Here is a 21378-nt window from a genome sequence, read left to right on the forward strand (position 1 = left end):
TTGAACAAATTGGAGTCTATTAGATAGATATGATACATATGGGATATGGTGGGCCACGAAGGACACACCCAACCCATCCTTCAAATTCGGGGAAATGAAGGACGCATTTGTTGGCCGCATTTGAAGGAGTCGACGAATTGGGATAGCCTTCGTCGCCTGGCTGTGACGTAATCGACCTTCAAATGCGGCCTCCGGAGGATGCAGCCGACGTTTTGGGACACAGCTGGAGTAATCTGGGTCCATAACTCCGCCTTCTTCAGGTCCCAAAGTCAAACGAACACTGCGGCATCACTGAGAGTTAAAAACTGTCTAAATTCTTAAATAAAATTATCAGTGTTGCTGCTTTACCAGGTATAACAATTAAATTTAACATCCAGGTATCCATGAAAACAGAATTTATTAAATTTAACAGAGTTAGAAATTAGCAGGAAGTTAGCTCGCTAGTTTCCACCTAACAATGATATAGCATGTTCTGGCTAAGAGATTTCTGAAAAAATTAAAATGTACAGCTCTGCTATCTCTTCCAATGTAATGGAAAACAGAAAACTACACAGCAGTAACATTTGTAGGGTTACTGAAGTTGGACTAGCTGGTATATAATGATGTGCTACGTGATCGCTAGCGAAAAGACCCAGGAAAACTGAGTTAACGATAAAAGCGATAACAAAATAACGCTGAAAACCGATAAAAACTCTAAAAACCATACATTTCACACCTGAGCCTCAACTCTCGCGGCCCAGTACCAAATGACTCACAGACTGGCACCGGTCCGAGGCCCGGGGGTTGGGGACCGCTGCTGTAAATGGACCAAATTTCAGTCAGGAGAACAAGTGAGATAATCCATCCACAATACGAAGTTAGTCATTAATATACTGCAACAACACAGGAATAGAGCAGCTGCGAGAGAATTCAAGATTAATGAATTAATGGTACAGAAGTGGAGGAAGCAAAAAGAATTAGTTGAGTGAAGTTTGACTTATCAGACTGTTTTGTTTCGCCTAACGCGCCTTATAATCTGGTGTGCCTTATGGTCCGAAAAATACGGTATTTAATTAAAGAATGAATTTAAAAATGTGAACTTTGCTCTGAACCAAACTGAAGCTCCGAAAGAAAGATGGCTCATAAGCAGACGTGAGGATCACAGAAAGAAGAAGACGAAGACGAAGACGACGAAGACGAAGAAGAAGAAGAAAAAAGCTCCGTGATGACATAAAAAAAAAAAATGCTTTTGGTAAATATTTTATTGCAGAATGAGCAGATTTACATGGAAAAGGCACGAAAAAAAAAACTATACACGTACAAATGAACTCTAACCTTTCCTCCTGATTGGCCTCTATACATCTGTTTGGGTAAAACTACATTACATAAACTTTTACTGTTCTTTCATTAGCAACAAGCAATTCTTCATAAACTGTAAACTACTCTGCTTTAATCATTATTCTTATTACAATGTGGTGCTACAGTTCAGACAAAGACAAAACTTTCCTTCAGAAGATTAAGTGCATAAGTGGAAACAAAATCAATACAATCAATGCCACAGTGAGTACAGGCTCATTTCTCTACATTTCCTTTTCTATGAGTGTTTACATCTTTCATTTACAGTGTTTTCAGGCTGCTTGTACAAACAGAAACAGTCTGTATGTTTTTACTTTATTTTTTTCTCACTGATCTGAACAGCTTCTGTTGCTGATTTTTGGCGGTAAATTCTCAAACAATAGCCAGTGTTCAAATAACTTTGAGCGTGCTCGTGACCAGCACGAACCAATCCAGTCACAGCGGAAACCATCAGACCCGTGACTGTTAGACCACATCATCGCTTCAGTCACACTGGTCACCTCGCTGATTGGGTTGGGTGATTTTCAGAGTGATCAAAAAGGGCAGATTTTTCACATTAAAAGCCCGTTAAGAAAACAGATTACACCCTTTATAACCCTTAATGTGAAAGATCCGGACTCCATTGTATGAGACATTATTGTGATCCAGTTCGAAATCAAGTCCATGTGAATGTGTGCGTGTAACCTTTAAAATGTGAACTTAAACCTGTGAACTACCTGTGCCACAGGGGGCGCTCTCGAGCTCATCCAGACAGAATGCAGCTCTGTGGAGCTGAAGAACAAAAATGCAGATTTTTCAGGGGTAAAATGTTTCTTTTCCATCAGGTTTTCAATAGAATATACAGAGTTCAATTTGCAGATTTTTTTTCCCCATTAGATTTCTGTTAAAACAGTTTTCTGCAGGGGCTTCTCACCCTTCACGTCATCCTAAGTTTAGCTCCTTCATGTTGAGTCTGATGTTACTTCTTATACAGATACATTTTTAAATGGTCATCATGGTGGATGTTCAAAGAATAAACATTAAAGTCTGCAGTGATTCGATCAAAAGTTTGAGAATTCGCCGCTTCAGTTTTCAGATTGTTCGTCTTACTAGCTTTATGTCACTGCTGCTGCCATTACTATCAGCCTCCTCCTGGGAGGACACCAAATCTAAGCTTTTGTTACTCGACCTGAATACAGTCAGCACTCGCTGGCATCACATCACCTGCAGCTCGAACAGGTAAGACGACCAATGAGACAGAAACATGATGGCTACCTGTTGCTTTGGACGGGGCATGATGAGTTCAACTACATTCATTTTGTGTTTTTACCCTCAGAACAAAGTCAAAGAAAGACTTTCAGATCTGAGCAATTACAAACAACCTCAGCTGCTTCGGCTTGTTTCATTGGTTGTTACCTCTGCCTGAAAAACATCAGCATTTTTATTCATGTGCAAAAATGCTGATTACCAAATATCATTTTTTGTAAGAAATCTGATCACTCACTCTGTGACAGATGTTCTTCATAAGTTATTTTTATAAAGTTATGTGCATTTCATTTTGCTTCTGTTTGGTTATCAAATAGTTTTAATATAATCTGAGAAAATGAAATCCCATCAAATAATTCTCTCAAAAACTCTTAAATGTATATTTATCAGTCTGTTAGCGTAGATGATAGAATAATGTTCATTTAGTGAATTTCATTTTTGTAACAACCAGTCAGGCATGGCTAAAGTACCAGGCTCAGTTTTAGCCTCTCCGTGATCTCACTGTACCCAGGCACAGAGGGAATAATCCACGTGTGCAGGATCAATCCCTCTTTGGAAATAAAAACACAGGATCAGCACTTCCTGTGCAGTGTGTTTACATCATTACATCATGAAACGCTCCTATGTGTGACCTGACCGCAGTGATAAAGCGGAGAGGACCGGGCGCGGCGCTGACGTTAATACTGCGAGGCTTTGCTTTGGAAACGGTGAGCGAACAGCTTTTCACCAACTAAACAAGTCCACAAAGTGTTCATGTGAACTCCAGGCAAACATGGCAGAATATTGTGTGTGGGCGGTCAGGTGGGCGGTCGGTTTCTGTTTCTATGGAGACGAGCTGAGGAGTTCCTGTCTACGCCGCATGATCTCCACGAACTCCGCGCGGTCGGCCGCCGCCTGAGGATTGAGAGAGCAGCAGGCTGCGGTTTGAAAAAAAAAGAAAAAAAAAAAAGGAAAAGGTACAGCAGAGGGAGGGAAGAGGGAGGGAGGAAGGAAGGAAGGGGAGGAGCTGGGTGGAGCTCAGTGGGGGCCGCCTTCATCGAAAGACTCCACCCCTGAATCACAGGTGCTGGCTGCCAGTTTCTCCTGCCGCCTCCTCATGATCTCCTGCAGCTCGGAGCCTGCACTCTTCTGGAGACGCAGACAAAACAGAGACATGAACAAACAGTCATCAGGACACAAACGCACATTTGATCTCAGGAGACTCTCGAGCGCCGCCTCGTGAGACGAGCCCATTTAGACAGCCTGCCCGATTCACGTGTCCGGCACTTCCTCACTGCAGTTTAGTTTTCCACCAATAATCACGGACTAAAAACCACTTTGCTTTGTTTTTGCTGAGCTTTACTGAAACAGAGTGTTCCCTTTAACCAGGTGCCCATTCAAGGTTAAAGGGAAATTTAAGAGAACAAAAAAAGAAAAAAAAAGAAAAAAGTTTTCTCTTGTGACATTAAAATGTAAATTTGAGGAAATGAAAGAAAAAAAGAAATCACAGTACAGCAGATCAACAGAAGCGTCGCGACTTTGAAGACACATTTCCATGAATCGTTTCTCTTAAAAAAAAAAAGATAAAAAAAATTGTCCAAGAACTTGAACCGTCAGAAACTACGATGTAATTATAACCTTTTTTTTTTTTCAAGCTGATCTTAAGCAAAGTTTGAATTTTGGTACTCATCCACAGCTTTTATCTACATCGGTCTGTTACCTTGTACAAACTACAAGCTCCTGCTTTCCCGGACCACCTCAGCCCGTTAGAGCGCCCCCGAAAGTCTCCCCTCGACCTCTGAGCTTTTGAAGCAATAAATGTAAAATCTACTGAGCGTCAGTGCCGTCGCTTTAGAAGATTTTTTTTCGGCACGTCGAGGAGAAAATCTTCTGTCGGTCAGAGCCTAGCGGCGCCAGCTGGCTGCAGTTTGGTGTAAACTTAGCCTCGGGAAGCCTTTGGCGACTGCCGCTGCCAGCTGCAAAGAGCATGTGGATGAATGTGTCTACGGTGTGGAGTCAGGAAGCATGCTGGGTAATGGGATTTTCTGAAACTGGTGGCACAAACACCTGCTAGAACAGAGTCTGTGTGTCCCCAGAGAGGAGGTGATCTGGAGCAGTTCATTCACCGCAGGGAGAAAATATAGTGTTTGAGGCCGAAGGGCCGATATTTGTGCAACCAGCTTCAGGTGGAAAGAAGCTCGAAGTGTTCAGGTACGAGAAGTGATCAAAAAGATTACACGAAGTGGCCAATTACAGGACAAACCCTCATGCGACTGAAATTTGATCAGTTTGCTCTTCAGCGTCGTCTCATGTGCACCTCTGGACCTCTTCCAGATGTTTCCTGTTGTGAGTGTGACCTGTGATTTCTCCAGAGCTCAAATGTCACGTTTACATCTCATGTAACAACAGTTACATGAGGTAAGGCGAGCAATCAGACAGCGAAGAGTTTTAAAACTAATAAAACACGAAATGATTAATTTCATTTTTTCCGTAGTTTTCTCGCCCCCCCCCCCGCCCGCCATTTTAGTCTTTTTCATTATTGTCCAACAATAATAAATAAAAACTCAGTTCTGGTATTTGAATAAAAACTTTTCATTCACAGTCTTGTAGACATCCAGAGTCTCAATAATCATCATCCTCATCAGGGCGGCTCTAATGAATTATACTAAATTAGCAAAGGAGACACTTTTATTTTTACTTTAGTTTAATGAGTTCAAACTAATTTCCCTTTGTTATTATTTCAAGAATCTATTTTGATATTTAGTGAACTAAAATGTTTTTTTCCACATGTAGTTTTACTTTAATGAGCTTGCAAAAGGTCCAGAGGTGCAGAAGAAGATCTTACAGGCAGATTGAACAATTTTAGGCAAATGTTTGGTTGACATCTGAAACTTTTTGGTCACTTTATTTAAAATACTGTTTTAAAAACTGATCCAGGAGCACAGACAGCTAATTTATACTTACCAGACGCTTCAGTATTACAGGTGCTTTCATGGGTATATCGCCACTTTACTTATCTAAGATGGTATTTCAAACCATTCAGCATGGTCCATGTCTAGATTGTGGGTTCAGCAGCTGATCTGAATCTGGATGTTTCAGAGCTAAAATTAACAATTGATGTGTTGGAGAAAGTCCTGAAACCCAGATCCATACATGGAAAATGTGTTTACACATTTTACCAAAAGAAGATGAAAATCACTAAACATCCAGGTTTCTATGGGAGGGTGGGGCTGTGAGTTAGCAACAGGTGAGGGTCAACAGGAAGGGCATTGTTCTGGAGCTGCTTCAATCAGGGAGTTTAAGGAGGACTTTGTGCACAGCCACAGCAGGAAGCCTAATGCTGACTACCTTAAAAATGCTGCTACACATGAAACATCTGGAGCCTCGTTCTGATGGCCAGATTCAGGAATTCTGAGAAAAGAAACTAGTCTGGAGTCCTGTGTCGATATGAACAAATCCCCCGGTGCAATCGGTCAATGTTGGTCTTCATCTGTGGGCTAATTATAGACTATAAATCCAAAAGGGCCAGGTAAAGAGATCTGATGGGAAAGTTTTGTTAGAATAAAAAACTCCCCAATATCAACAATTCAAATTCAAGAAAGTCTAACGCACTAAGACTCGTTTAAGACTTGTTCCCCCCACATCAAGACCAACTAGTCCTAAGCTTGGGATACTTTGGATTTTCAAGTTGAGAACAACAAGTCCGAAAGAAGCAGCAGTTGCTGCAGCATCTTGGGCCTTTTTGGCTCCTAAGTCATGTCACTAATTTAGCGAAACAGGAGTTCAACAATCTAAATTCAAAACCAGTCCAAATCGCCAACAGTCCCAAACCTATGGCCACATCAAGACCAGCGAGGCCAAGTCAAGAAGAAGAGCAAGACACAATAATGGTAAATGTTGATTCAATAATAAGTTGTTGAACTTAAAGTGGTTTATTGACCATGATCCCTAACCCCAAAAAGGGCCAACAATCCAAAAGTAAGACAGGCAAGTCCCAGTTAAGACCCCTCAAAAATGTGCCTCAAACCAGGATGGACAAGTCTCACGTTAGCCTGACATCTTCTGATCAAGTTAAAAAAAAAAAAAAAAAAAAATTTGTACTAACAGACACTGGAACATGTTGGTACCCAAAGAGGACATAAAATTAAAGGTTGACTTGAATCCCAGTAAGTATCTTAATTTTGTCATGAGTCATGGAGGACCTCCTGTTGAATACCACAGAATGTAAAACCCCATCAGTCCTCCATCTCGTGCAGTTTCCTTAAATCTGGCCAACAGAATGAAGCTGCATTTACGTGAACACGATACCTTTAATGAGTGTGGTAACAGAATCAGAAGATCAAAGGAGGCTCAGAAGAAAACCTGCAGGTGGGAAACAGACACCAGAACACCAGACCTTGCCAGAGTTTGGCGACAGAAAGCTTAAAGACAGAAAAGATCGTGAAGAGGCCTCCAGCTTCCAGACACAAACACATGGCAGCAAACAGATTACAGAGATTACAACCTCTGACCCCTCAGATTATCTGACAACATCAAGATCAGGATCATAACTGCTGCTGTTGTCTACAAATACTACATTTCCCTTCAGAGAAGTTTAGATTTTATTACAGGAAGTGATCTGATTTGTATTCCAGCATGAAACGTTTTAGTAATAATAATAATAATAATAATAATAATAATAATAATAATAATGATAATAATAATAATAATAAACCTCAGTGAGCCTCATATGTCTGTTCCGTTTAACACCGACAGCCTGTCGGCTCCCTCTGGTGGTCAAACTCAGTGACTTAACCCTCTTTCATTTTCACTAACTTCAGTAACTAGTTAAATCGGGGCTGATATGTCAGATACTTAAACTTTGTTTTGTCTCTGTTTCCTGCTTCCCGCGTTTGTCTGATGAACCAATCAGCTGTCAGGAAGCTTGGCCTCGACTAACAACACGATCCGATAAAATGCAGTAATAAAACCACACTGACAGACACTGAAGTGAACAATAACACGATTTCACCATCAGAGATTCATTTGTGAAAACTAATCCGTCCTAATACAGAACGTTTGTGTCAATGATCCTTTAATCTAAGAACATAATCATGATGAGGATGTCCCTAAGGAAGCTAAACTCAGTAAAGGCAGGAGAACAGGTCAAAATTCATTGTTAGATTATTTGAAACTTAAAGTTGTAGTTAGTCAGTTTTATTCTTTTCAATATTCAAACTTTATTCTTTAAATATTATGGCTCCACCATTAGATTAATGGGATGTATGGGACTGACTCTTCTGTAAAGTACTATGGATGTATAATACAGTTATTATTGTAATGCGATCTTAAGCTATTTGCAGTTCATCTCCTTTAGTCCTTAAAAAAAAAAAAAAAAAAAAAGCCTTTTAATAAAATGTGTAAAGTCTAATTAATTAATTCAATTAATTAACTAAAACAGCTGATATAACAAAAAACAAACAAACAAAAAAAAACAAAACAAAACAAAACAAAAAAAAACCCACACACACAAAAAAAATTCACAAAACATCCAGTGAAAAATCCAAAGGTGTGATGTTTAAAAAAAAAAAAAAAAAAAAAAAAAATTGACCCAGAGTTTTTAAATAGTCAAAAAAGTCAGTTTTGTTTTTTCTTTTTCAAAATTTTATCCTGAACATGAAATTAAAATTAATAATTAAAATACATACATCAATTAATTTAAAAAATAATAACAACAACAACAACAACAACAACAACAACAACTATTATTATTATCATTATTATTATCATTATTATTATTATTATTATTAACTTGACTATTTTCAGGATATTAGAACAGGCTAATTTTTCATTATATTGGGTGTAAAATATTAGTGTTCAAATAACTATGAACTCATTAGTGAAATATAAAGACTATGAAACCCAAGACCATTTTAACTTCAGTGTTTAAATTATGCTTCCTGTTTTATAAGAATATATGCTACATTATGACTGCCTCATTCTTTGAATACACAAACTTTACTCTGAAAATATATTTTCAAATAGGTTTGTGTTTTATTAAAATATTTTTGCTGTTCTTGAAGATTTGAAGTATGAGGTGGGATTACTGTAGTTTTATTTCTAAAATATTCCAGCTTTAATCAAACCAAACCTTTATTTTGAAATATTTCACATATTTCCTCAGATTGACTTCCTGTCTCTGTTGCTTTCCTGTAGTTACTGACGTTTCTGCTTCCCTCACTTAAAATCAGACTGCTTATAATGAATAGAAATAAATCTGATGGTGACGTCGGGTCTGAGCAGCGACACCCACCTCAAGCGCCGCCTTCTGCACGGTGACCTGACTGAAGACTCGGGCGCCGTCATCAGGACAAACCGTCCTCAGTTCCTCCTTGTTGAGCGAGAAGAGCTGAGCGCCAGTTAGCACGCCGAGGCTGGTGATGGTGCTGCACACACACACACACACACACACACACACACACACACACACACACACACACACACACACACACACACACACACACATTATAGCCTCTCCAAATAAGTCCATCTTTCTTTTACTGTTTGTGGTTTCACACTACAATCATGAGATGGTTAAAAATGATGACTAGTTATATGACCCACTTTGAAACATGAAAGTCACACTGTGGATTATTTTACTTTGAAAAACTGTCATTAAAGCTTCCAGAGGTGAACGTTTCCTGTTCTTGGTTGTAAATCCAAACGTTTTAGTCACATGACTGTCAGGATAATGCCTGACTGGTCACATTCAGACTTGACTCTCAGACGTGAGTCCAGTTTGTGTTTTTCTGGTTTCCTTCCTACTCTAAACACAGGTTTAAACTTTAGGATCAGCTGAGCGTGTGAGGGTCAGTCCAGGTTAAAGCAGGAGACTTACACGGGGCTGAAGCCTTTGGCCTCCAACCACGCTTTGACCTCTTCTGGCGTCGAGTCGTACGTGATGCTGACCGACGGCGTGTTGCCACTGCGGGCGGGACCCTGAAATTTCTTCTGGGCGCTGCGACCGAGCGTCAGCCTGTGCATCAGCTCGTCCTGGACCTCCTCCATGTTCGACTTCCTGCCTATGGACGGAAACACAAACAGGGTCACCTGTACCACGTCACCTGCCTCTGACGGTAGTAGAAACATTTATTCAGTCAGTCTGAATATTAAAAGTATTCAAACTGATCACGGTTTGATTTCCTGAACTTCATTTAAAAAGGCTGGGATTGCTTGTGTTTTTCATAGAGTTTTTAAACAGAGTCTAAAACAGGTGTTGGGGCTGAACAGCTGGATCAGTGGGTGTTTCTGGACTTACGGCTGGCGGCGGCAACAGCAGGTTTCTGGCTGTTTTGCTCCCTCATGGCGACGCTGCCCATGTCGCTGGACGCGTTGCTGTTCTGTCGGCTGACTGCGCTGCTGCTGCCCCCAGCTTTGCAGGCTCTGCGGCCGGAGGAGGCAGTGGTGGCGTGGGGACCCTGGCGGGGGCGGGAGCAGGAGGAACCGGTGCGGGGGCTGGGGGCATCGGCGTGGCAACGGGTTTGCTGGGGACAAACTCTGTCCTTGTGGTCTGTTTCTGCAGGATACAGGTGGGTTTTTCAGTGTACAGGTGAGTGTACAGGTGAGCGGTCTGCTCATCTCCAGCTCCATGTTTCACTCATGACTCCTCAAGAGCAGCTTTCCATGATTCACAGTTCAAAATAATCCTCATTTATCTTATTCGGCGCCTTAGCTGCAGCTCCTCCCTAAAAGCCTGCTTTCTTCTTATTGGCTGACTCCTGGAAGCCTACAGAGGGGCAGCACACATCGTTTTCAGCTGTCTGTATAAAATAAACTGGATTTCTATCTCAGGAACTTTAAACTGAGCTCACGATGAATCATTTTCACACGCCATCAGGTCAACTTTGGGGGCGGGGCTTGCAGCGCTGAATATTCCTGATTGGTCAAGTCCTTCAGGTAATTTTAAGCCACCAGTATCTGCAGCAGCTTTTAAAACCTGTTGAAGCACAGCCTTTACTTTCTCATCAGTCAGATTGATTTTCTTCATACTTCCAGGTTTTTCGACCCTCTGCTGGAACTTCAGGTGGTGTAAAAAGGACCTGGACTAATGACGAGACACGTTTGTGAACGAAGAAAGACTGTTTTGAACTTTGAAATATCTAAAGCGGTGGAGTCTGTTTAGAGCTGGAGGCGAGCAGAGTGCTTCCCTTCAAACAGCAACAACAATCAGAGTCTCAGTGGAGTTTACCTCGTTAAGCTCTCCCAGTAATTGCTGCCAGCAAGAAATGAGACAGATGATGGCGATGAGACGATGAATCAACATGTGTAACTCACTGCAAACTGACCCAGGGTCTGTGAGGAGCCACTACTGGTCACTAAGACTGACCTGATCCTAGAAAACCTCTTAAAGGGACAGTCCACAGCTTTATTTTAGCCTTGCTAAGACAACAGTGGCACCAAAAGTAAGTGTTTACTCAGCGATCTACAGCAGCATCATGATAAACCGAAGAAAAATGTCACTGAGTTTCTGTCGGTTTTGGCATTTTACACTGAAAACCTCCACAGGAAATAAAGTATTAAAGATAATCCATCACAATTTAAAAAGAAAAAAAAAAAAAAAAAAAATCAAATGTATTCATTTTAAAAATAAAAATGATTTATTTATTTATTTTGGGTTTAAAATAAAAGCTTAATTTTCAGAATAAGAGTTGTTGTGACATTGTATAATATGTAACATAATTTAAGATCCTGATCGTGTTATTGATCACATGATTCAGATGTGAGGTAGATTTAGATTTCAGAAGCCGCTATATTAGGCACACCTGTGCAGTCAGTTAAACTGCCACAGAAATTCCACCTTTAAAGATCAGCACATTTACTCTTTTACATTTGTTTTTCCACATCTACATACGCAAATTATTAGGAACACCTCCATCTACTTAAAAATAAGCCTAAAAATGAGATTATAAGTAAAAATAAATTGAATAAATGTAAGTGTAATTGTTAAGAACTTAAAATGTATTAGCAAAATTTCATATTATACTATAAATAATATTAACAATAATAATAATGATAATAATAATAATAATAATACAGTGGTCCCTCGCTATAACGGAGTTCACCTTTCGCGGCCTTGTTATTTTGCAGGGGGTTTTTGTGCAATTTTGCATATTTGTTTCCCCCCCCCCCAACTCATCATGTTCTACGTCCTGATTGGCTGTAAACCATTGTCAATCACTCTCCTCCGTACCGTATCTTCTGTACAGTACAGAATGCGTTCAGCTTGTCAAATTTACATAAATCTTCAACCGCTAGCAGTGTGACTCTGAAGTGCTGTACTGTATGTTTGTAAGTTTTCTCCCCAACAGACAACAATGTCAACGAAACGTTTGGCACCGTCAAATGCACCTATTGGTGCCTTTGGTTTCATTCTATAATACTGGACTTATTTTTCTACGAAGGTTTGAACTTTGAGAGTGTTTAAACAAGAGAGATAAATGTGAAAATGTTCGTGCCTGTCTGAGAAAAGTGTATAAAGTGCATAATGAGGGGTTTTACAGCCTTATAATTGTAAAAAACTAAAGTTGGCTACTTCGTGGATTTTCCCTATCGTGGGTTATTTTTAGAACGCAACTCCTGCGATAAACGAGGGACCACTGTATATAATTATCATGTTTGTGATAAAATCGTTTTATTAAATTGATATTTTAAATTAAACGTGTATTTAATAAAACAGTTTTTCAGTGTTGATATATAAAACTGTTGCATTTATTGATGGAAAACTTTTTATATGTACAGACTGAATTTAAACATAAGAAAGAATCGAGTTTATTCGGCAGATTTCTATGATGATAATAACAACAACAATAATAATAATAATAATAATAATAATAATAATAATAATAATAATAATAATAATAATAATAATAATAATAGATATTAGAACAATAAGTAAATGTCCTTGGAGATATAACAGAGCTCTGAGTCCTCCTGGTGCAGTCCTGTGGACTGCACCAGGAGGACTGAGAGGAAAAACAGCTTTTATCTCTCTCTCAGCTGAGAGTCATTTCATAATTCAAAGGTAAACTGATTCCCTCAAACGTGACACTGTCCCTTTAAGATCACAGCAAATCAAACGTAGGAATTGGAAACTACAGCGAGCTAGAAACACACACCCGACTCGTCCTACCTTGAACAACTCAAACTCCTTCCTTGGCATCATAAGCTGATGATTGATCATAAAGACAGAACATGAATTGAGGTGACTGTGACGGGACAGGAAGTGAGCCGCTGCGGTGAGCGTGCGTTACCTGGACGGTGTGGCTGTAGATGGGCTCTCCTCGGCTGGTCATGTCCACTGCTTTGGTGATCTCCAGGATGTTGTTTGGCACGTAGCCCGTCGCCCAACAGCCGTTACGAACCTTCCACCACTGCTTCCTGTCGTCCAGCACCTGCCAGGCAAGAGTCAGGGATTACTGCACACGGTCTCCCCCTCCTCCCCACTTCCTTCCACTTCATATTTTCTGTTCCCATGGAGATGGGCATGTTTAATATGACATGAAGTTGGTTTCTACATGTTAAAGCTCTGAACACTCAGTATTTTATACTCTTGGATCGCTTTGATGTCATCTACGACACAGAAGCCCCACCTACCAGCTGTTAAAACCTTCTCCAGCCAATCAGAAGAGACCTGTTTTTTAGGGGAAGGCACTTTCAGAGAGGAGGGGCAACACTAAGGTCTAGTATCAGCTACATGAGGATTATTCTGAACTCTGAATCATGCTAAGCTACTCAGAATCCAGGAATAAACCACGAGCAGAAGAAAACTAACACGATTACCTCGACCACCTCGTCTTTAAGCACTGACAGCTCTGTGTTGTTCCTCGCCACAAAGTCGTACTTCGATTTGGCAAACATTTTGGGCTGCCCTCTGCCGTCGGCGTCGAAGCCTCTGAAACACACCAACAAGGAAGATTTCAGTCAGAGAAAGAGAGAGGACCCGAAGCAGCACAGCAGCTCCACAGGTCCAAACACCGAACTTCAAAGTTAGATCAGACTCCGAGGAGGAACATCAGGTCAAACAAAAACCTCTTCTCACTTTAAGAGTCTGATCGGTTTGGATCTGACGCCATGACGCTGTTGAACATCGTAAAAATTCGATGACAAACTAAACAGCTGCAGCCGTGGAGAAATGTCCCACCGACAGATCAGAGGAGTGTCAGCCAGAAGGAGACAAAGATCATAACGAGCAAAGAAGAAAACCAGCAACACAAAAACCAATCAGCAGCAGGAGGACAAACAGGAAGTGACAGAACATTCATCAATATTTTAGCTGATTAAACTTCAGTTTACTGATCAATGATTGTATTTCCTCACCTCTGTTTTATATTCCAATATAAACCAAACATTCTGACGTTGATAATTAAACACTTTTAACACTATTAATGTATTTATTAATTTCAAAACATTTACTTTATTTTTTTAAATATTTGAACAGAAATAATGACACTAAAGGGAGTATATGATCTCATTCACCTTTAACATAAATGTAGTTAAACAAGCAGAATTACTAGCATTTAATGATTTTATTATTTATGTCAGCAATTTTAATAACAAAGAAATATTTCAGTATTTCTTTAGTGCTGTCAGCGTTAATCTCGTTAAAATGACAATAACGCCATAACCGCATTAACGCACCAAATCTCTGTTAGCGAGTTAATGCAGATCACCCTGTGCAAGTGCTGCGTGGCATTAACGCGGTTAGCTCGTTAACATGTTAGCGCGGTTAGCTCGCTTAGCGTTTTTATGAATGAATTTTTATTTACTGTTTTCTTTATTCCCTCATGTTTGAAATTCCTCTTTTCTTTAGTCAATTTTTCATAAATTTTGTTTTCATTTCATCTACTCATTGTTGATTGTTGTGTGATTTTTCTTTATTCTGCTGTAATGACTTTGCCCCTCCCAGGCCTTCGTAGAAGCAGAGCAAGCACAGCGGTGGGATCAGTTCTCCAGGGCGTCATGTGACCTGCAGTTACCGGTCTACATGGCGGCTGGCGGCGTGTTTGAAAGCAGCCACGGCCGTGTCCTGATCCAGGATCTGCATGCGTTTGTAGGAGGTGTTGGTGAAGGCATACCCGTCAGCAGGTGGGAACCTCTGCAGCGCCACCTGCAGCACAAAAAAATAAATATATAAATAAATAAATCACACTACGAGTGAGCGCCGCATCAGTGAAAGACAAGCTTCACTCAGAGCCGCTTTCACGTCCCGCCCCTCACCTCCTGAGTCACCCACGGCCTCGGGTCCTCCGGTCTCTGCAGGTTGGCATTGGCGAGGCTTTCGGCAAGCTGAGCGAGCTCCTGCTCACGACTCTGGGTCATCGCCGGCAACGCAGGTGGCTCCCAACCATCACGAAACTTCAGAACACACGGGGGGAAGTAGTGGTCCTTTGGCCACTCCAGCCTTTAGGAGACAAAGACGTTGATCAATCAACCAATCAAATCAGGCAACTGATCCATCGGTTACTTCCTGTCTGACCTGCTCTTTGTCCATCCGTCTCCCAGGGCAACCCACAAGTGTCTCTCCTCCGCCGTCCCCGAGGCGTGAAGGAAGTCTATGGCGTCTCTGGTCAGCAGAGGAACAACAACGCTACGGGCCAGATCCACGCTGCCCGAAGCCTGGATCACCTGAGCGGGAGGAGGAGGGTGTGACAATAAAAACTTGAACATTTAGGTGTAGCTGCTCTGTTGTTCCACCTGAAGCCTCCACCTGTGGTCTGAGGGTGGAACTGAGATTTTAAAGCAGGGATCCCCAATCCCAGTCCACGAGGGCCGGTGTCCCTGCAGGTTTTAGATATCACCCTGGGTCAACACACCTGAATCACATGATTAGTTCATTACCAGGCCTCTGGAGAACTTCAAGACATGTTGAGAAGGTAATTTATCCATTTAAATCAGCTGTGATGGATCAAGGACACATCTAAAACCTGCAGGGACACCGGCCCTCGTGGACTGGGATTGGGGACCCCTGCTTTAAACCCTTAGAACCTGAGATTCAAGGTTGGAGCAGCAGTTGTTATATGTGACGGTGTTTGTGGACCAGCCGTCACACTGATCTTTGGTCTCGAGTCCCTCCTGCTCCTCCTCCATGTCAGGGGTTTGATGGGAGGAGAGATTCTGCCTCTCAGCTGATGGATGGATGGATGGATGGATGGATGATAGATGGAGCCTCTATCTTTCTTTAGTTCTCAGGGTTTATTCCAGCTCCGTGCCTGAAGTCAGAGCGCATACAGGAAGTAGCTGTGTGAGGCACTAACGGTGACTTACCATCTTTAGTGGCGTGAACAGGAAGTGGACCAACTCCACGGCGCTCGGGTTCTGGATGTGGTCCTTCAGCTTCCCCTGCAGACGGAGCACAGAGAGCTCATGAGGCAAGAAGCAGGTTTATCACCAACAAAACTATTCAGTCAATCTCACAATAAATAATCAATACATTTAACCTGTGCATTAGAAAACACGGACACAAGATTAATTTATGAACAGTGAGTTTTATATCAGCAAATAAACTGTGAGAGGAGGGAGGAAGGAGGAGAACGACCAAGGGGAGGAGGAGGAAGAGAAGGAGGAGGGAGGAGGTACCAGCTGGTTGAAGGCATGCTTGAACTTCTGCAGACAGTCGACAAACTCGTCTTCGCTCGGAGGTTTGGAGCGCAGCGTCAGGACGCCCTCTGGTGGACACAGAACATGACAGAGGTCAGTTTGTTTACCTGAGGTCAGTCACAGGTCACATGACTCAGAGGAGGGAGGAAGGATAGGTGTTCCTGTCACTCACACTAATTTATTAAAACAGTTTGGAAATAAATCAATAAATGTATTGTTGAGGGATGCAGTGATTTAGAAATCTGAAGCAGCCTGATGGGAAACAGCTGACAGTGAGCTGATCACTGATCAGCACATCCCTCACTCTGGTTTACTGTATTGTAGTATCAGCAGTTTTACTGCATATTTTGATTGGTGAGGCTCTGCTGCCTTCTCACCTCCAGGACTTTTCTTCTTGCCCTTCTTGTTCTTTTTCCTCTTGGAGAGCTCGCCGAAGGCCTCGGCAGCCTTCTGAAGTTTGGTGACGAAAAACTCGATGTCGTCCAAGATGTGGTTCAGGATTTGCTGCGAACAGGAGAAGCTGTGCTCAGGATCTTTTAATGTTTGATTCACCTTCACGGCGGCCTGCAGGTTTCCCGTATGCGTTATTTAATGATTAAACCTGAACAACAGCGCAGCGTTCAGCGCTCTCAGCTCCCTTATGTAAGCAGATTTGCCCTCCAAAGCTTCCAAACTTTGATTACGCTTGAATGAAGCAGCCTTCTTCAATCGGCTTAAGTCTTCTATTGTGCCACAACCCTGGGCCGACCTCAGATTCAAGTTCAGCTCCTCCAGCTGCTCTCAGATCAGCCTTTAAACCCCACACACAGATGGGACACTCACCACATCGCGGTCTACGCGAGCTGCTGTCATCTCCACCGGCCCATTGTCCTGCGACAGCCGCCTATCGTCTGCTGCAGGAGGGAGAAAGCACATGCGTGAGGAAAACATAACACCTGACTCATGAGAAAATATTAAAGTGTGACTGAAAACCAACAGAGACAGGACGTAGTAATAAAACTAAATAAAGTATCTCAGTATTTGTTGCTTTTACTATCAAAAAGAAAACAAAAAAAAAAAAAAAAAAAATGTGAGCTTGAAGCAGCTGGTCAGAGATAATCCCAAATACTCTGCAAAACAAACCGTTTAAACTCCTCCCACTTTAACCCAAATTCCTTCTGACTGACTGCCCCTCACAACCAGAAGGTTTGAACCGCAGGTGACTCAGGCTTCTAGAAAGTGACATCACTCACCCTCATACTGCTCATTGGTCCATGCCGACCAGGCTGCTGCACGACTCTTTACGTCCACCAGATCAGGTGACGGTGGTGGCTGGGGGGCAGGAGCGGAAGGGGGAGGGGGGATAATGCCGTCACTCTTCAGAATCATCCTGCAGACAGACAGATCAGCCAATCAACTTCTAGCATGAGAAACTGGGGTTAGTAACCCTCAGAGGGTCTCAGCTCTTACTTCAGGGTCTCCGGCCGTTTCTTCACTTTGCTTCCTTTGGCATCCATCATGGCACTTTCTATGTCAGCTTGGATCAGATTCGCCTATCGGAGTAAGAACACGGATCTTCAAGTTGTTCATCAGGATGAAACACATTGATAACGTGACATCTAACTCTGTCCGAACAGGCCGGCATTATTGGAGTCCCACAGGGCTCTGCCCTCGGTCCTTTGCCATTTACATCAAAGCTGAATTTTAATCAAAGTTTTCATTTATTAGCAGCAAACAGGTTTCACAGCAGACTCCTTCATCACACAGTAAAGTCAACTTTGAAGTGTTTCATGACTTTTGGCTCAGGGCTAGCTTAGCGTCTTGCCAAATCAGAGGCTGTTTACCTTGATTTCATCACACTGGAACAGGTGGAGATCAGGTTTGGTCTGACCTGGCTCTTTGCAGATCAGAGCCAGGATGGAGTCGTAGCTGCAGGCGTTCATCACGGCCTGGCAGTGCTGGATGGAGCCGATCTGGAAGTTCTCCAGCTCGTTCTGAAGAAGAAAAACCCACAAGTCAAAGTTGGAGCAGAGAACACACTGAGCTTAAAGCAGAGGACACACAGAGTCAGTGTTCTTTTTTTCCTTTTGTAATTAAAAAAAAAACAAAACAAAAAACCTCCAAAACCATAAAAATAAATCTGGGTTTTCAGCCTCACCTTCGTTCCTAAGTCGATGAGGCTCACCGTCTTCTCCTCCACCTGCAGCAGCATCTCCTGGGTCCACACCTTCCCTTTAGCATCGAGTAGACGGAGGCGTCTGATGCCGTCATCCACTGTGATCATCCCGTCTTTGCGGTCCAGCACAAACGTGGTCAGGTGCTGAACAGAGTTAGAGTCACAGCAGGAAACTGAACATCAGCAGGAGATTCAAGCGATCACAGCCACAAACAAAACAGCTTATGTTTTAAATAATTTAAGTGGTGATTTTTGGTCAGTTTGTGTGCGAAAACCTTAAAGGTGAATACGTTGGGTTTGATAAAATGCATGGCAAGAGGAGCAGGCGTGAGCACCGACCTCCACATGATACTGCGACGTGTCTGTCAGGCTGTTGATGCTGGTTTTGGTGTAATGTTTCCTTTGTTCTGTTAAAAAGAGCGAAAAAAAAAAAAAATCTTATTCTGGACTTTGAATATCATGTTTATGTCTCCCTAAAGTCCCACTAGGAAGCTGACGGTGTTCATATTTCCTGACTGAAGCTGGAAATTAGCATTCAGCTTTGATTGGATGGTCTTAGAGAAGGTTTGAGGAGACTGTAATGAGAAGATGGTTTTATGCTGCTCCAATGACCTACAGGTGACACTAAAGCACCACACATGACAATGCTCTGAATTAAACAGAGAAGAAGAGTGAACCTGGACGTGTGATGGATTAAAGGTGGTGTTTGCAGGAGGACGTCAGTAAATCAGCTGCTTCAGAGCCCCTCAGCAAGGAGGTGACAGATGTTATCAGCTGTGACGGGAACAAAGAGGCTGCTGAGAGCCGCAGATAAGAGCTACATATATATTGTCACCGTTATCTCCACCCGTCAGGAGGACAGGCAAACATCTGCACATAGCTGCTCACAAATCAGCGGCAGAACAACAGCCAACAGTGACATCCTTGCCAGAGTCCATGTGTCATTTCACAGTTTAAAAAAACAAAACAAAAAAACACCTCATCCACATGTGCACCAACAGGTAACAGGTTCATAGATTACCCATGATCCTCCTCTCCACCAAGCGCCAGGACGTTCGGCTTGTGTTTGTGAGAAAACAAAAACAGCATTGACTCCTTCAGCTCTCATCACAGAGGAACGACTTGAGCTCAGGCTGGAGCTTCTTCTTCACTTCAATAAACTGCCGTTCACACATGGAGGAGGGATCAGATGAAAGCCTTGCCTTAAAGTCCAGCTGTGTGGACTTCCTGCAGGTTAAGGGGCGGGGCTAACTGGGTTTGCTGAGACTGTTAGACACAGTATTTCTCCACTGGTCCAAGGAAATGTTAAAGTGACCTATGTGATCAAAACCTTTGTTTTATCTCGGTTACATGAGCAAACACAGCGCTGACAACCCTCAGACACGGCAGCCAATTTGGATCCCAGGAAAGACCCGAGCAGCCAGAGTAACCAGATCCTACCTACTCTGAAAACATGTCTCAGAATAAACGCTGAGCCTCTGACGGGGTTAACGCTCAGCCGTCTCTGGATGCTGCAGATCTTCCTCCCGACTCAGACACGACAGAAAGTTTCAGCAGGAATCGTCCTGCAGTGAGAACATTCACACACACACACACACAGCAGCTCCATAATCCTGCAGCTCCTGAGCGCACCACATTTACCTCACACTCAGCGCCTCCAACTGAAGTTGATATCAACAGTAGGCCCACTGGACAGCTGTGATAAATGTCAAGGTGAGCAAAAACTTTGATTTCCAGTTGATGAACTGAGGAGGCCCGCGTCAATGGCTGAAGAGTCTAAAACTTCAGTTAAAGCCCTAAAATGAAAGCTGGAGGTCTGAACTTCAGTCACATGATCACTGAGGTAAAGGTCATAGGAGATAGAGACCAGGAGCTACTGCACATGTGTTCACAGTAAGACCCGAGGGCTAGCTCACATGAATCAAACATCTGTGCCGTTACAGATGTTTGACAACACAAGCCGTATCCACGAGTTTGGACTTCAAACTTCTGTCTGAAGATAACTGATCCTTCACGAGAAACATCTATTCTGCAAACATGTAACGCCCAAACGAGGCAAAACACGACACACACGCAAACAAAAAACACACAAACACTTGTTTTCATATCTTAGTGGGAACATCTAATTGACATAATGCTTTCCCTAACCATCAAAAATGAATGCCTAATACTAACCATAACCTAACTGTAACCCTGACACTAAAACCACAATTTGAATCTCAAAAATGCCTTCAAACCCCGTGGGGTCAGCCACTTTCCCCAATAACGGACTGTTGGTTCCCACAAAAATAGTAAAAGTCCACGTTTTGGTCCTCACAAAAATATGTAAACATGGTACACACGCAAACAAAAACAAGCACACACACACACACACACACACACACACACACACACGTCTCACTGTGACTTTTCTTTTTGTGTTTGGCAGATGAACGAAGAAAATAGATTTCCTCAGATCCTGTTAACGAAGATAAAGCAGATAACAAGGTCGTGATGAGGTCATGGATCATTCACGTTTAATGTCTCATTTCTCTGAAATCCAATAAATCAAACAAACATTCACAGAGGATTTTTACCTGCTTTACCTGCTTAGGTTCAGTTCACCTGACTCACCTGGAGTCTCAAACTCAAGTCCAAGTCTCACTTTGTTCCAAAAATAAAGGCACCTGAAATCTGAAGCGATGAAGACTAGACTGTGGTGTTCAGAGAAATCTGTGCGTGTTGTTTAGTCCTCACTGACATCATGACCTTAAACCATTTCTAAGCTCCTCACACACGTAACATTCACACCTGCAGACACCTTACAGTCAGCTACCCATCATACCACCCCAATCACGGATGTCATCTCTGAACCAAGCTTTATTATAAAAGAGGTCCAGAATGATCCAGGACGGCCTCACCGGTTCCCAAGAGGAGGAGGGAGGGCGGGAGGGGGTGGGGGGTCCTCACCGTAAAGAGCTTTGGCACTGGTCTTGGCTTTGTGCGTCGGAGGCTCTGGAGATGGAGCATCGTGGCCGCTGAGACAGAAA

General features: G+C 42.4%; 1 protein-coding gene across 1 annotated transcript in view; it reads right to left on the reverse strand.

The window, feature by feature from the left end:
* Positions 1 to 1223: 1223 nt before the first annotated feature.
* eps8a (EGFR pathway substrate 8a, signaling adaptor) overlaps positions 1224 to 21378 on the reverse strand; it is a 41758-nt gene continuing 21603 nt past the window's right edge. The window contains 20 exon segments of the mRNA XM_025899498.1: positions 1224 to 3708; positions 8852 to 8984; positions 9437 to 9620; positions 9857 to 9917; positions 9920 to 10114; positions 12849 to 12989; positions 13378 to 13489; positions 14574 to 14704; positions 14815 to 14998; positions 15074 to 15222; positions 15862 to 15936; positions 16174 to 16262; positions 16572 to 16698; positions 17017 to 17087; positions 17427 to 17563; positions 17644 to 17726; positions 18018 to 18167; positions 18332 to 18493; positions 18689 to 18756; positions 21299 to 21366. Coding sequence (XP_025755283.1) covers positions 3598 to 3708; positions 8852 to 8984; positions 9437 to 9620; positions 9857 to 9917; positions 9920 to 10114; positions 12849 to 12989; positions 13378 to 13489; positions 14574 to 14704; positions 14815 to 14998; positions 15074 to 15222; positions 15862 to 15936; positions 16174 to 16262; positions 16572 to 16698; positions 17017 to 17087; positions 17427 to 17563; positions 17644 to 17726; positions 18018 to 18167; positions 18332 to 18493; positions 18689 to 18756; positions 21299 to 21366 — 2431 coding nt within the window. The 3' untranslated portion in view covers positions 1224 to 3597.

This window comes from Oreochromis niloticus, linkage group LG17, assembly GCF_001858045.2.
Source record: "Oreochromis niloticus isolate F11D_XX linkage group LG17, O_niloticus_UMD_NMBU, whole genome shotgun sequence".
NCBI lineage: Eukaryota > Metazoa > Chordata > Actinopteri > Cichliformes > Cichlidae > Oreochromis > Oreochromis niloticus.